Source organism: Hetaerina americana, unplaced genomic scaffold (assembly GCF_022747635.1).
Source record: "Hetaerina americana unplaced genomic scaffold, ioHetAmer1.1.p SCAF_1, whole genome shotgun sequence".
Lineage (NCBI taxonomy): Eukaryota > Metazoa > Arthropoda > Insecta > Odonata > Calopterygidae > Hetaerina > Hetaerina americana.
In genome coordinates, this window is record NW_027286069.1 from 13,945,352 (window position 1) to 13,961,061 (window position 15,710).

The following is a 15,710-nucleotide window of genomic DNA, read 5'->3' on the forward strand; positions in this document are numbered from 1 at the left end:
TTATTTGGGCGTTATGAGACGTTTGCGTGAAGCAATTCGCCGAAAGAGACCAGAAATGTGGGCAGAAAACTCGTGGATTTTGCACCATGATAACGCACCGTCGCACAGTGCTATCATTATTCGTAATTTTTTGACGAAAAATGCAACAAATACCATCCAACAGCCACCGAATTCACTTGATTTGGCTCCCTGTGACTTCTTTCTGTTCAATCGAGTTAAAAAACCATTACGGGGAACGCGTTTTAGCAGCCGAGAGGAAGTAATGGAAAAATCGCAGGAAGCACTGATGGACATACCGAAAACCGACCGTAACTTTTGCAAATGTCAAGTTATGACACTAAGATTTAAAGGGAATATCAACAACAGATGTACCAATTTAACAAAAAAAACAGAACTCAAATCTGAACGATGGGAGCGCCACACGGTGGTTATTCCGGGAACTTTTTGATCAAGGTAGTATGCACAACTCGACGATCTTACCAAGCACAGACAGCTCATTGAGTCACGGGCAACTAGCAGGGTTATAGTATGTGTCATGGCTGCCAGTTTGCACCAGTTAGTGCATTTATTAAACAGACCACGTGTGCGGGAAAAAACCCTAATATTCGGGGAGATGTCTTACTGTATAATGATTAAGGTACATATTTAGCAATAGTTGATTTATTTGAATAGTTTCCCGGGAGTGGATGTGGATGCCTATCATAATTTAGCACTAATGAAGTGTAATGATGGATGTAAGAGGATGAAATAAGTCCGACTATCGAGGAAATGGAATGTAGGAGCATTACTATTACAAAGATAAAGGAGTACCAACAAGCTGTAGAAAAAATTGAGTGAGGACAGGGAGATGGATATAATAGCAGAAGAATTAGAACATTTCAAAAAGGGATATTGAAGATGGCAAACAAAACTAAAGGACAAGGATAGGAAAACCATGGATTACAAACAAGTAAAAGTAAAGAATTAGAGTGAGGTAGGAAGAAGTTCAAATAGTTGAATAATAAACTGTTTGGAAACTAAAAGAGTGGAAGACCTGATGCAAGGATATGAATGGGTGAAATGGGTGCTCTGTATATAAAGGTGAAAATTCTATCAGTAGGTAAAAAGGGAAAGTCCATGTGATTAATCATAAATAAGTCTGGAAAATTGTATGAACCAGGGAAGACTTGAGAAAGAATATAAGCATAGAGGAACTGTATGCTAAGGTCATTAAGCCAGCAAGATTGTACACGTGTAGAAAGAGATCACTTACTGTAAATGAGGATAGCTTAGGTCCAGGCATTCTCAATGGTGAAATAGAACGGGAATTGAAATCAGATAGGGGTGGGTAGCAGAACTACTTCAGGTTTAGGATATTGTGGGAGGAAGAGTTTTTATGGGCTGATTGGTAGTATTTATGAGGATGGATTTCGGCTGGAAGATTTCATTAGATCATTGTTAGTTCGCAAAAGAGGAAAACAGATGCTTTGACTAGTGAAATGGATGGAGAGTCAAGATGAGCAGTGTTAGGAAGGGGTGTAAGACAGGGATGTCCATTATAACCATTGATTTTCAACTTATATGTGGAGGAACTAGAGACTGGTATGAAAATAGTTGAGTGATTAATGAAATTAGGTTTCTGATTATCAAGCTTTAGCCAGTCAATAAGCCATGAAGGGTTACAAGCTTTGCTGAGCGCATTAGAAAATCAGTTTGATACGAATGGAAGGAGAATCAATGCAAACAAAACCAAGGTTATGAGGTTTTTGGGAGAAGAGTGGTAAGATAAACATTAAATAGGAGGGCAAGAACTAGAACGGGTGGAGTGATGTGCCTGTCTTGGCTGTGTTTTGTGCCAAGAGAGTTTAAGTAGTAGGGACAAGAAGAATTGTGTTAGGCAAATAAGCATTCAGAAAGAGGGGATTGATGATGAGGACAATGGGTAAGGATGTAAAGAAAAGACTTTCCAGACACTGATGTGGAGCATAGTTCATTATGGTATGGAAACATGGTCATTAAAGCAAGATGAGAGGTGTAGATTGAAGGATTTTGAAATGTGGGTAGGGAGAGGAATGTAAAAGGTGAAATAAAAAGGAAGACAAATGAAATGCTAGACGTGAGGAGAGGGGATTGTTGGGAGACATCGAAAGGAGGCAGGAAAGATGGATGCAGAGAATTTTAATTGACTATGGAATGTTGGAGACTGTGATAGAGGGTAGCATGTCAGGTAGGTGAGGCAAGGGTAGGAAAGGGATAGAAATATAGGTGACACAATGCCTATTAAAATGCAGTAATAACCCTGAACCCAAGGGAATTCTAAAAGGCCTTGGCCTCACAAAATACTAATTCAGTTGAATCCTTAGGCAAGGTATGCCTGTTTATTGTTTGGCCGAAAAAATAGTCTTCCCTTGCCTTGATCCAATGGATCATGTATATCCTCCGATAAATTGTTCATATACAAGCTGATATGCTGATATGATTCATATGCTCGTATGTATTTATAAGTGTAAATCCTTATGAGTGACTGCAGAGTCCTCCATTTCAAATCTACATGCTATTGAGAAAAATTAACATGAACATGCATGACCACAGTATCCTGGGATTTTTAAATTTAAATACGATCTCTATTCATTATTGGGTTACAAACTTTGGTATGTCTTATACCAAATATATAACTATATATGGCTATAACTTTTATTTTTTAGAAGAAGCCATTTTTTCATTAATTACAACAAGGGATTGGAGGCCTACTTTCTCAAGGCAAAGCATGTTCAAAATGTACCTACATATTTATTTGTTACTTTTTCATGCAACTAAGCTTTGACGTCTTTGTTCCCCTGTAAGATTTTTTGAAGCAATAAAACCATGGAGAAAATTATTGAATTTGTTAGACTACTTGTAGCCCACCTTCGCATCGCTACATACAGACTGTACTTCTGTAGCAACTGCCAGCTAACTAATTTAAATAACGCGCGCTGAAAATAGTCCAATTAAGGCAAGAGCGAATCACGTAATTTGCACTTCAGTTGTGAGCGCAATGGATTTTCCACATTTTGAATGAGACGAGCAAATTCTATTTTAAAATGTCGCGAATCATTCAGATCAAAATAAAATTTTGTAACTTTGATATCATAAATCGATACATTATTTTTGGATTTTAACTGTCGGCATCTGTATTTGGTTATATCGCATGTCACTTAAGTGTTCGTAATTTCGGTCACAGAGTAATCTTAGGCGCGTTTTCACCAACATATTTGAGTTATTTTACAGTTTAAGCTCGTCGAAAGGGCAAAAAATAAAATTAAGGAAATGTATTTATGGAGCCAGTATTTAAGATACTCAATGGATGATAATTAAAATAAGTTTTGCACAGCTGTCATGATTACGTGGGTGACTTACCATAATTATGTGGAAATATATGGTACTTGTGGCAGTATTCTGCGCAGTGTACCAGATATGGAGAAATGCAAACATTGAGGACATAGTGGCGGTTGACAGATGTCCATTTTGCTATGGGAATACACTGTGCTCATCTGTGTATAAAGGCCGTCTGTCAATTGGAAAATCCAAAAGTTAGTAATTTTGCTTTCTGAATTAAAACTTAATCAAATCATCTCATCTGTTGGCTACTTTTAAATGTAATAAATTGAAGTTTTTAAAAACGCTTACAGTTGAACACTTTTGTACTTGTTAAATTTTCAATGAAAGAGCCACACGAATTTGAACCGATGTTTTTAGGAATCCTTTGTACTTGCATTTATTATCAACCTCACTTCACGAGCATGTAGTTTATTTGAATGGGGTAATAATTTTATATCTGCAGTGATTTATAGAAAGGTAAAATATTGGGACTTTCCAATAATACTTAATGCGTTCAGTTATATTACAATTACATTAGACCTACCTCCCTATCACACCTTTAAACAAAAAAATTATGGTACATAGCCAATGTTTCTTGAAAAAGATATTCAAATAAAAAAAGATCAATAAAAACGTACCAAGTGACACATTGCAGAAAAAAGTAGGTTCGATATTGCATAGAACCAGATAAGCAATAAAAAACAATACTATATGGTTGATAATGCAGGACAAATATTTTTTGGCAATAATGCTCTCATTTTGAAAGAATTATTATGTGTTAATATATTTATGTGATCTGATAAATCGGGTTGTTATTTATAACTATACTACAATAACTATACTGCTCCTAAAGTTGGAAATCGAAGCGTGTTAGCATGCATGAAATAGATATTGTTAGCATACTGTGATATTCATGATAATGGATTGATTTGAGTTGACCATAGATTTGTGCTAATGGAACCCAGCTGTTGGCTTAGTTGCCGATATCAGGTGAATGTGCTTATGTTTATTCTGAGATTACTTTTGTTCTAGGTTTAACTCTTTGGGAACATTACAATAAATTTTTTAGCGGAGCTAAAAATGTATTCTATGGAATGCTGGACAAGTCTCAGGAAATAATGTTGAAGAACCTTGGACATGATTGGGAATTGAGGGAATTTGATTCTGAAGCTGACAAACTTTTGGTGATGTTTGGAGTGAGAGACTGGAATGAGCTTTCTCCTGATTCATTGTTACTTTTAATTGCAGAGAAGCTATCTGGAAACTTTAGTGGTGAGCCAATTATTTTAGAATATGGTGATCACTTGATGATTTATACCTGCAGTGATGAATCCTCTTTTATAATTAAACGGTTTATTTCAGCTCCAATGATGAAGCTTTTGCTCTGCTCGCCAGATTCTGAGATTGATGAAGAAAATGGTAGTCACATCCTGGATGAATTCCTGAACAGATTGTCCATAGATTCTGACTTTGATGTAAGAAGTGGTGGACTTGCCGCTCTGCTCCATATTTGGTCACTTCTTCATATCAACCCTGAGCCCATCATTCTTCAAGTGAGTAATTATGTTTTGGTTTTTTTCTGGTATTTGATGCTTTCTTGAGCAGTGTGCTTCTCACATTGATTTTCTGTGCAACTTTTCCCCCATGGTATTTTACGGACTAGGGTAAAATATTAAAATCGAACCACATACATGTTTACGTACAGGTTATACCTTTATATTATTCTTTGCCAAAAGTTTCAAGTTGGTGTCACAGTATTATGAGAATAAATTGTACATCTTAGCCAGATACCAGACACTGTCAAATCATACCCCAAAATTGATAAATGAAGTAGAGTCCTTAAATTCCAGTGAGTTTGGCCCATTGGAAGAGGGGCCTTCCATGCCATCAACTTATTTTTAAAATTGTTTGATAAAATTTATGGAGATGGTTGCAATTTATCCTACACTCTGTAAATCCTTTAATTGTATGTAGTGCAAGGGTGGCCCTAGGATGTTGCAAGTGGAGTGACCAAACCAGGTGCCATTTCAGAGGGTGAGAATCAAGTAATATTTAAACATCCTTCTCCAACATTTTGAATAATAATAATAGTATTTTGTATATACCCAGTAGAATTGCACATAACAAATAAACATGTTATAAGATATAAAAAAAAAGAGAGGCGAGTCATGAGAATACGAATGTCTCATTTGAATGATTGTCTCCAACTTTTGACAGTATAAAAACGTTCACATTGTTGGTATGTGTGTTATTTTAAAGAGTTATAAAAATGAGTCACCAAATTTTGAAAATTATTCAGTTTTTTAGTGTAAAATTTACCTAAGTGTTCCTATTTTTTAAAAATAAATAAAGTCAAACACCCATTAAAATAATGATTAATAGTAATCTACCGGGTTAGGATAGGTATGTAATATACCCTGAGACTATTCACTACTGAACTCATATGCCCTAACAAAAATGATGCAAAAATCCTTAGACCACATCTGTATCATATGATAACAAATTCTTTAGTTTTGCATACTTTCTAACTCCCTTAAAACCTATCTACTTGCCCAATGTTTAATGTTCTAAAAAGAAATTCTAGAACCTCAAATTCTCAACTTCTTTTTTTTGTAATCCACAAAATATGCAGCAGTAGCAGTAGTGGCTTTAGGGGAGGCAACCAACAGCTTTGGTCATTTGCGCTATTAGGAATGGATAGGAAAGGAAGGATGGAGAGAAACCTGGCATCAGCATTAGCCTACTCTTGTCAAAAGGCACCAAGGGGTCTGCAGTTCAACGTCCCATTCGACGGATGTCGTACTCACGCAAAGTACTCTCCACAAAGCATCTCAAGTAGGGATTGGGATACCACTGAAAAATATCTGCCGCCTCCGGTATTTGAACCTGAGCCCTCTCGGTGGGAAGCCTGTATGTTAGCCACCCCACCATCCCGATCCCCATATGCAGCAGAGTGCATAAGTGCAGAATGCATCTGTTATTGATTAGACTGATTTTACAGTGCAGGGCACATAAGGTTGCAAATCCTAGGTTTTTTCTCTTCTTTGTCGGGCTCCAAAATCCCATTATTTCTCATTTTCAAAACTTCATCGATCCAGAACTTTCCACATTCCTGACAGAATCAGTTGTCACTAAGTTGATAAATATCAGTAGTAGGTATTAATTTGTATTACGAATATTCCCAATAGTTCCCTCACTTTGGCCTCTTTGAGCATGAGCAAAACTGCATGAATGGTGTGCCTTCTCTCCCTGTCAAATGGGGATTGACTAACCACTTAATTCAGGAGAGATTATGTAAAACATAAACCTTTCATTCAATTTTTAAAATATATTTTAAGCTAGAATTTCTGAGGCCAGAATAATGGTTTTGAAGGATGGTAATAGATACCCATCACTATTTCATGGAGGGTTTTCATTGCTCATTTTTTCAGTCAATTTCCCAGGAGAAAAATGCCATACAAACACATGCCTATCCACCAGATAAAATCGCTTATTGTCCTCTAGCCAAAATATCATTTATCTTAGCTCAATTGCAGGTTTCCAGGGTCCCTGTTATAATGAATATCCTATTACCTGTCCCTAGTTCAAATATCAGCAAAGGGCCGTATGCATATCAACCCTTTTAATTCATCTACCATTTGATGTGAAAGTTATACATTTTAAGTGAGAGTACTTGCAGAAAAATAAGTATATGGTAGGAATAGCAATATGTGGATTTCCTAGTCAAGTGTGAAGTGAAGCCTTATTTTCTTTTTCAGTTATTTCCATCTCAGGGTGGCTGGCCTTTTCCAGAGTATCTTGGAGCCTGTGGGAGGCTAGTAGCTGAAGAATATTGTGGGGAGCCTCTGTCGGCAGTTGCATACAATTTGTCGTGGGAAAAAAGGGCTTTGCTTGCATCCCAAGCCCTGACGGCTGCCCATCGATTTACTCATGGTGATTCAGTATTCAGACTTTATCTGGTGGACATTTCTCCTGATAATGTAGTTGTAATGGAAGATATCAAAGGAATTCATCTAAAATTTGTAGATTTAGAAGATACCATTCTTGTGGACAAGAGGATTTCTCAAACTGGTAAATATAATTTTTGTTAGCCCTTTATTCAATTATATGTACATAATAATGCTTTGTAATGAAATTATTTTCTATAATTTGTTGTTATAAATTCTGTTTGTTTTCCTTATCAGTCTATGCTTTAGTTGGTACAGTTGCCATACAACTTGTGTGAAGGTTAATGTTAGATAAATTTTAAAGAATTTTTGAAAAGTAAGTGGCTTTGCACTGTCTTCTTGCCATCGAAACGTATCAAACACTCCATAACTTTTCTCCCTGATGACTGTCATTTTGTTGATAAAACTTTGATATTTAAGTAAATATATATCTTATGCCAGCTATTAGCTTTAGGTATATTAACTTTTGGATAATCTTCAATATTGTTAGTAGATGATTGGGTTTAGAAAAAGATATTCATGGCATATTTTTGTCACAGATACTTAATCTAGACAGTCAGTTGTACATTCTTAAAAATGAAGAAAGAAAGGAAGGAAGGGTTGCATATTTGAGGGTTCTTAAAATATGATGGTGGTTTCTGCTCTACTCCCTACCGTTCTCATTTGGCTCCAGTGGATTGTTGCACTGCCACAAGTTATTGGAATTATCATGAGGTCTGTTGCAAGTTTCTATTAAAGAGATGGAATCCACAGTTTTTGGCAAATTTTTCTGAATGTGTATCTCATTTGACTAGAGCCATATTTACAGACAAATAGTAGGAAGGTTAAGCTGTGTAATCAGAAGCCACATTTCTCGCACATGGTGATCTGCTGCTCCCATAATTGCCCTCTAAATACAAGCCCTGCTATGCTCAACTTAGAATGTTCTCTTCTTTGGAGTCAGCCTTGACTTTGTCATCAAACTGTGCATGTCTGCATCAAGGCTTCTACTGGATTTAGCACTTAATGAGCCGCCCTAGGCATTATGGCTCATTAAAACGTACCATTGTCTAGTGCCTCTCCATCTTTTGTAGAAGTTTTTAATATGTATGCAAAGCACAAGAAAAGCAGCTTAATCAGTCACCTTATTATTCATACCAATTTGCTCCGGTTTTATTTTATATAAATTGTGAGAGGGAGGCACACCCCTCTTCTCCCCTGTGAATGGACATGCTGACGAGTTCACTCAACATCATGCCTCAACTGATATTCATCCATTAGAGATCTTAATCTTCAACACCAAGCAAGGGTATCATTTCTATCAGTCAGATGTGGATTTGGGAGTTTTTTTGGCAGGACACTGTACATATCTGATTTTTCCTAACTTGATCTGGCTCATTGTCTTCCAGTATCGCTTGTAAAGCCTAAAAGTGACCACAAACCACATCAAGTCAAGAACCTCAGTTATCTAGGTGTAGCGCAAGTGTAATTTCTCTCTGATAGCAACTCTCACAACTTTTTTGCCTCTCCTCGAACATGGAGGATTAGCTGAGATGAGGGGGAAGAAAACAATAACAGCCAGTGACTACGAGTATTCATTGTGTTCTTTCTAGTATACAGCATGTTTGGACCCATCAAACAAAGTAAAATATTGAAATGCTAGTGTGTGTTGAAAAGAAGTGTGATCCCTATCACTAATGCTGAAGTGAATGGCTAACATGTTTTCTTTCTTTTCTTAAAGGTGTTGCTTCTGTATTTGTATTTGAATAGTTTAAATTACAATTGTTTGGATGCCAAGCAAACTACCTGATGATAAATTTTTAACCAATAACTCATAGGAGTTAATAATGCATTGATAGAATCTTTTCACCTGGGTCTGCTTTGACAACTTTGCTCCAAAAGTGGTGTACAAAATACAATCAGAGAAAAATCTAGAAAAGCTGTGTTTTCCATGGTGAAAACCATTGGCTAAATCTGATTATGAACAATGTGAATTGTATTTCAAAAATTCACGACAGCATTTATATGAAGGACAAATTTTTTTGATAATGCAATTTAAGTGTGGGTCACGGTAGTCCAGGGGTAGAGCATTGGGCTACTGACCAGCTCCTACCAACTACTGGCTGTGTTTATGGTTTAATGCATTTTAAGACAAAAATACAAGCATAATGGCTCAGTCGATTAAAAAAAGGTGGCCTCCAAAATGTATTTGCATTTCTTTCTCCAAATCAATTTTTGGGAATTGTGTGAGGTCTGTAGATACTGCCAAACAGAAAAATAGCCTTTCAGTTGCACTGTGCTCCCACAGAACCTGCTGTTGTTATTTCTTTCTGCTCCTAGGTCTACTTCTTCACTTGACTAGAATCTGCTGCAAGTATTCTGCAGTTGAAGATTTTAAATCTTCTTCATTGTGTGGATCTCATGAAGAAAATTTTGGCCAGAGTGACATCTCATTGTGAACCTGCAGATGCAATTATGGAAAATCTTTGTGTTTCTGCCTGTACCATTGTAGATAAAGCAATAGTAGAAATCAACCCAACTTGAGTAGTAGAAGGCCGGTAGCACCATTTCTAACTTCCACCCTAAATCTCTTCTCCATCCTTTCCTACTGCTACATATATAGCTGAACAGAATTTTTGTTTCAGTGCAGTTTTTGATTTTATTTAAGTGTACTTGATGATGCCTTAATGAGCTAAACTAACTCTATTTTTAAAATTTTATGAATTAACCCATGGATCCCCACTAACTTTATTTTTGATTTAGCGTGTCATATTTTTTAGGAAACATCTGAAATGACCTAAGACATTGTATAGTATGGCAAAAAGGTATTATTAAATTCATAGATAAATACTGACTGTATGGTTTCATTTCAAATTATGTAGGCTTCCATTGAAATTGAGGAGATGCTGTTTGTGTAGATTGTAGATTACTTATTGTAGAATGTTATCAACTTACATCACATTTCATAATATGAACAAACAACTGTATAATTATCTGCCTACTCAGTTGAAATTGGATTCTATCCAGAGTTTCAAGACTAGGGTATATACGTGGTTACTTGCTCTCCCACTTAACTCATTTGATGAATTATTTTGTGACAACCTTCATTTAATATGGTTGCATCCTTTTTCAAAATGAATAAAGTATTATTATTATTATGAAGAAATTATTGATGACATTTGATTAATCTTATAACCAGAACATTTCAAGAATTTGAATTCCTTTCATGAATTCATTGTCCCATTTCCATAAACAAAACACTTAATAGTTCATGAATACACTGGTTAACATAAATATTTCTTATAATGTTCTGTTTTGTTTATTTTTAGATGAATCAACTCAGTGGCATGAAACTCACTTAAGCAGACTCCAAGATGATTGTCCAGATGGTTCCTGCTTTGTTTTCTCAGCATATGACATTTGCAGTCACCATTTGAGTGACCACAACTATTTCGCAGTATGCAATGTAGGTATCTCTGTGGTGCTATACCATATTCCTTTAAATCTTATGGGTGCTTTATCATAATTGGGGTTTTTGTTTGATATAATTGACTATGGAAGTCTTAATTATGTGAAATTTAATCGTAATGTGGAAAGATAATAAAGCTAAGTAAAATTTTCTCAATTTATTTATAAACACAATATATGTTTCAAAGTCAAAATATTTTTTTTTGCAAATAAATGTTGACACTTTTTCTTAGTAATTTTAGATTACTACTTTTTTCATATATTCCAATTTTTTTTAACAATTTGAAGAGTATAAAAAGGAAATTTTAAAAAATATCAGACATATTTTGATGTATAATATTTGGACATTGGATGGAAAGTTATTTGACCAACAGTGAACTTGTTGTAAATATTAATGCATCTAATAGTAAATGTTTCTATCCATTATCAGTAATTCCCCAAGGATCCCATCTGGGTCCACTATTATTTAACTTATTTATAAATGATATTATAATGGCATTAGACCCTATTCCTTTTCTTTTGTTTGCTGTTGACTTAAAAAAAATATTTTTGACAGTTTAATTAAATGATGATCACTTATGTTAAATGATAAAACTTATTATTTATAAAGAATTGTCATTGTATCATATAGTTTCCAATAATAAGAATTCAGGTTAAGTGAAATTTAGGAAAAATATAAAAAAATATTGAAAGAGACTATTCAAGTTTGGGGAAAATGCCAATGACAGTAAAAAATTTTTTTCAAAATTTTACCAGATATATTGTGAAATATCTCCAGAACCCTTAATAGGATTTAAATGCAACTTTCAAGAATGAAAGAAGATATAGTTAGAAATAAGAATTCAATGAAAAATTAAAATAATTTCATAAAATATGCTCACAAAAATTGTTTGTAATTTTGCAAACTCTTTATAATTGTTAATAATACTGTTCAATTAGAAAAAACAGGAACTTATAACAACAAATTATGATTGGCAAAATATTAATCTAGAAATTAAAAAAAATTAGTGAAATAAATAATAAACTTTAGAAGTTATAGCATATTTATCAGTGGAGTATTTTTTCAAAATAAATGGTATTTTTGAGGGAGTAGCTCTCAAGAAAAATGGTAAGATAATGGGTTTAAGTTCTGTTCATCTCATTTGTTAGGTCCCTCTGTGAATACTTCTATACTGTTTGTACACCTCACTACAAACTCCATATTGATACAATGGAACCCGTTCAAAGAAAATTTTTATACAAGATCACATTCAATTTTGTGCATTCAAATTCATTTTTCACAAAGATCTCTGTAGCTATCATGAAATGTAACATCTACTAATTATTTCCTCCTTGCATAATCATAGACAAATTAATAACATAACTTTTCTCTATAAATTCTCTTTCTTTACAAGATTGATTCCTTAGAATTCCTAATTGCTCTATCTGTCAGAGTACCTTCACATAACACAAGGTATGAAGCACTCTTTGAAATTAGATATAATGCACAAAATTACACTTACTACTTGCCTACAAGCCAGATCATGAGAGATGCTACAGTTTTGATTGTATTGACCTATTTTTTATCTTACCAGGATCCCTTAAAAAATGTTATTAAAAATACCTGAAGAATTTTGGAATGCTAATTATTGCTGTGTGGATATCTGTACATGCCAATATGTTGTTCCTTATTCTCATTGGGGAAATTTTCTTCACGGATGCTGCAAGGTCTATTTAATGACTACTGCTATCCTTTATCATTTTGTACCATAATCTGGCCTGTAACAAATACTGTATTTCATATGTTCTGTTTCCATTTTTAATTTGGAATATTAATTAATATTGATATTTTGATTTGAGAAGATCTGATAAGTTGGCAGGGCATTTGAAAGTAACTGGGGAACATTTTGGAAAAAGGTTGGTGGTAGGGTTATGGTTTTTAGGATTAATCTCAGATACTAGGTCAGGGAAGTATGTGGGGCAAATTGAAAGAGGGTGGATTTCCGCGGTGGAGGAAGGTTTGGGAGTGTAGGCATGTCTTTGGATCCTTTTGTTAAGGAGGGACTCAGGATAACCTTGTTTGAGGAGGGAACAGTGTAGATTTGAGAGGAAATTATCGAGGCAGTCGGGGTCATTGCAGATTCTGTGTCCTCTTATGGACAGGGAATAAGGAATGGAGCATTTGGTGTGATATGGATGGCAACTGTTATACTTGAAGTATTGTTGTTTGTGGTGGGTTTTATATGCACAGAGGTGTGAAATTTTTGGTCTATTAATTATACGTTTGGGAGGAGGAAACCTTAGAATTGAAGGAGACAGAGGACGAAGCATTGAGGTCGGAAATGAAAGTTTTCAGGGAATCAGTACCATGTGGCCAGAGAAGGAAAATATCATTGATATATCTGAGCCACAATAGAGGTTTCAGGGATGGTATTAAAAGGAATTTTTTCTCTGCGAGACCAAGAAAGAGGTTTGCAGAGGAAGGGCTTAACCTGCTGCCTATGGCACAACACTTAATTTGCAAGAAGAATTTATTTTGAAAGGAGAAGGAATTATGGGTAAGGATGCATTCGGAAAGGTCAAAGAGAAAATTGTGCTGGGCATGTGTGGTGCACACACACATGTGGAAGAGGCAGAATGTGCAGCTTTTTAAAGAGAGAATGAAGGCATGCACTAAAGATGCATTGAACATTATTCGAACAGCCCTGTTTTTTATTGTAAATATTGCACTGGCTTTTGGTGAGGCTTTGATTTTTGATTGTAATATTAATTCTCTGTAAATTATGGATAATTGGTGACCATCTTCGAAATATTTTGTGCGTTTCATGTGTTTTTACTGGGTCACATAGAAATTTCCTTATTGAACTTCTTTTGACACTATCCGCTTAATCATTGCAGCAATTATTTGGGCCCTCACCTTACCTACAAGAGGGGCTTTTGAGACCATTTCCTGAGAAAGTTAGGCAGAATGAATATCATTCACAGTTAGATTTCCTTTTGAAGGAGTGTATGCAGCCAACAGATGCCAACCAGTCCCGTGAATCCATTGCCCTGGAGTTGCAGCAACTATTGGAGCACCTAGCCTATTACTTGTGATGAAATATATCATTTCTGTCTCAAACTAGCTCCATATATTTGGTAGGTGTGATGGTAATGCTATGAATATTTCTTATGAGCAATGTAGCTATCATTATTTCTGTATGTGTACATTTTAACTGCACCATTACTTCCACACTATTTTTAATTAATCAGCACAAGGTATTAGTAGTTAAGTACCTATAAGCTCTTTCTTTGTATCAAAGAGAATGCCTCAGAGTTGGTCACTTTCTTATTTTGACCAAGCAAGCTACATTTATTGTATCATCAATTTTGTGTAGTTATCTTTATGTGAAGAAATTGCAGGGATAATCTTGTGTATTAAGTAAGTACATATTTGGGTTCTGGTAAGAGATATTTCATTGTGGAAGCTGTACTCCTGAAAAATTTTCACTTGGTTTATGATATTGTGTGTCTGGTACTCATAGACATAGTTGTTCATCATTTTTACATTTTATTGTTAGCATTTGTTGATATTATTTTTCAAGTGGTACTCAAAACAGAAAACCTATGATTTGTGGAATTAGGCTCTGTGCTATATGCAGAGGCAGCATTGACCTCCTGAACAAAAATGTTCAGTTATAATAAATAAAAATACTTTACCAGTCATTAATTACTGATGTTGAACCTAGGAGGTTTGGTAAATAATTTACTCTTCAAAATGAATGACTAGCACCAATTCCATTAGTCTTTAAATGGGAAAATTGGTTGATTGCTACCTCAAATTCTTCCTACCCAATTGAAATTGTATTTTTTTCCTTGTAGCTCATTTGACTTAAATCCCTCCTTATTTTGCCCACATATCTCTCCTTGATCGTCCTCAGTAAACCTTCCCTGCTGTTTTCTCATATCTTCCCTCAATGTGTGCCCCATCCATTTTGATCTTTTCCGTGCTGTATTTCATGTTGTCTCTTCTTCTTTGACTGTCAAGCATACTTCTTCATTTCTCATTTTATCTGTTGCTTTGTTCTACAGTATTTTTCCCGAGTCCCAGGTTTTGAAGGTTGCTAACATTTTTTTTCTACGTCCTTATTCTTGTAGAGTCCCTAATGAATTTCTATAGGATTGCCAAAGATGAGTGTCTCTAACTTAATGTGCCAACCATGAACAGTGCTTAGAGCTAAAATTATAGAGACTGTTCCCCAGGCATGGAGTGACTCAACTGATTATGAATCAGGGTTGGAAGTTCTTGAGGCGAATCAGTTTGAGGCTTGTTTGTATGTATCATTCTGAATTCACTGTACAATACTCCAGCTGATGACAATTCCATTACTTTGCCATTTTCACCTTCACAGAATAAGGAATTCAGACTTTTGATTAACTAATTGACTGAACTATGTACAATGAAATGTGTGATGAATTTTATTTTGATTTAAATTTAGCAGAGTTTATCTATAAAGTTTCTCTTAGCGTATTACTTTCTCAGGTCATCCCTTCCTCTGACATTATTTACTCTCCCATTTACTTCTTTCTCTACTCTCAGTTATCTTTAAGACAGTTAGACACCCATCCACTCGAACTATATGACCATACCAGTGCATCATATTCTTTCACGCTTTTATATTACCAATGCATTTCGACTCTCATATTTCTCACCCTGTCTTTACTATTTTGACCACAGAAACTCCTCAATTGCATATTAAATTTTGCATTATTTAGGGAGATAGGGTATTTTTTACAGGATCAAATTTTCCCTTGTCTTCCTAGATGATGGAAAGTCAAATTTCCATGTTTGGTTTTAATTGATATGAACAATTGCCTTTTTCGTGTTATTCAATTTTTTCCACTTTCATTTTGATATTCATTATTTTTAAAAACTCGGGTAGTAACTGCTGCTGAAGGTAAATGCTAAGGTTTATCAGCGTATTGAAACAAATATTGATAATATTTTACTAAAATCTG

The 15,710-nt window shown here is 35.0% G+C and overlaps 1 protein-coding gene across 1 annotated transcript; it reads left to right on the plus strand.

The window, feature by feature from the left end:
• Window positions 1-3,095: 3,095 nt before the first annotated feature.
• LOC139688640 (divergent protein kinase domain 2A-like) lies at window positions 3,096-14,809 on the plus strand. Its single transcript, XM_071586208.1, has 6 exons — window positions 3,096-3,551; window positions 4,372-4,611; window positions 4,702-4,892; window positions 7,098-7,410; window positions 10,595-10,731; window positions 13,611-14,809. The coding sequence occupies exons 1-6, from the start codon at window positions 3,386-3,388 to the stop codon at window positions 13,806-13,808; spliced, it is 1,245 nt and encodes a 414-aa protein (XP_071442309.1). The 5' UTR covers window positions 3,096-3,385; the 3' UTR covers window positions 13,809-14,809.
• The last annotated feature ends 901 nt before the right edge of the window (window positions 14,810-15,710 follow it).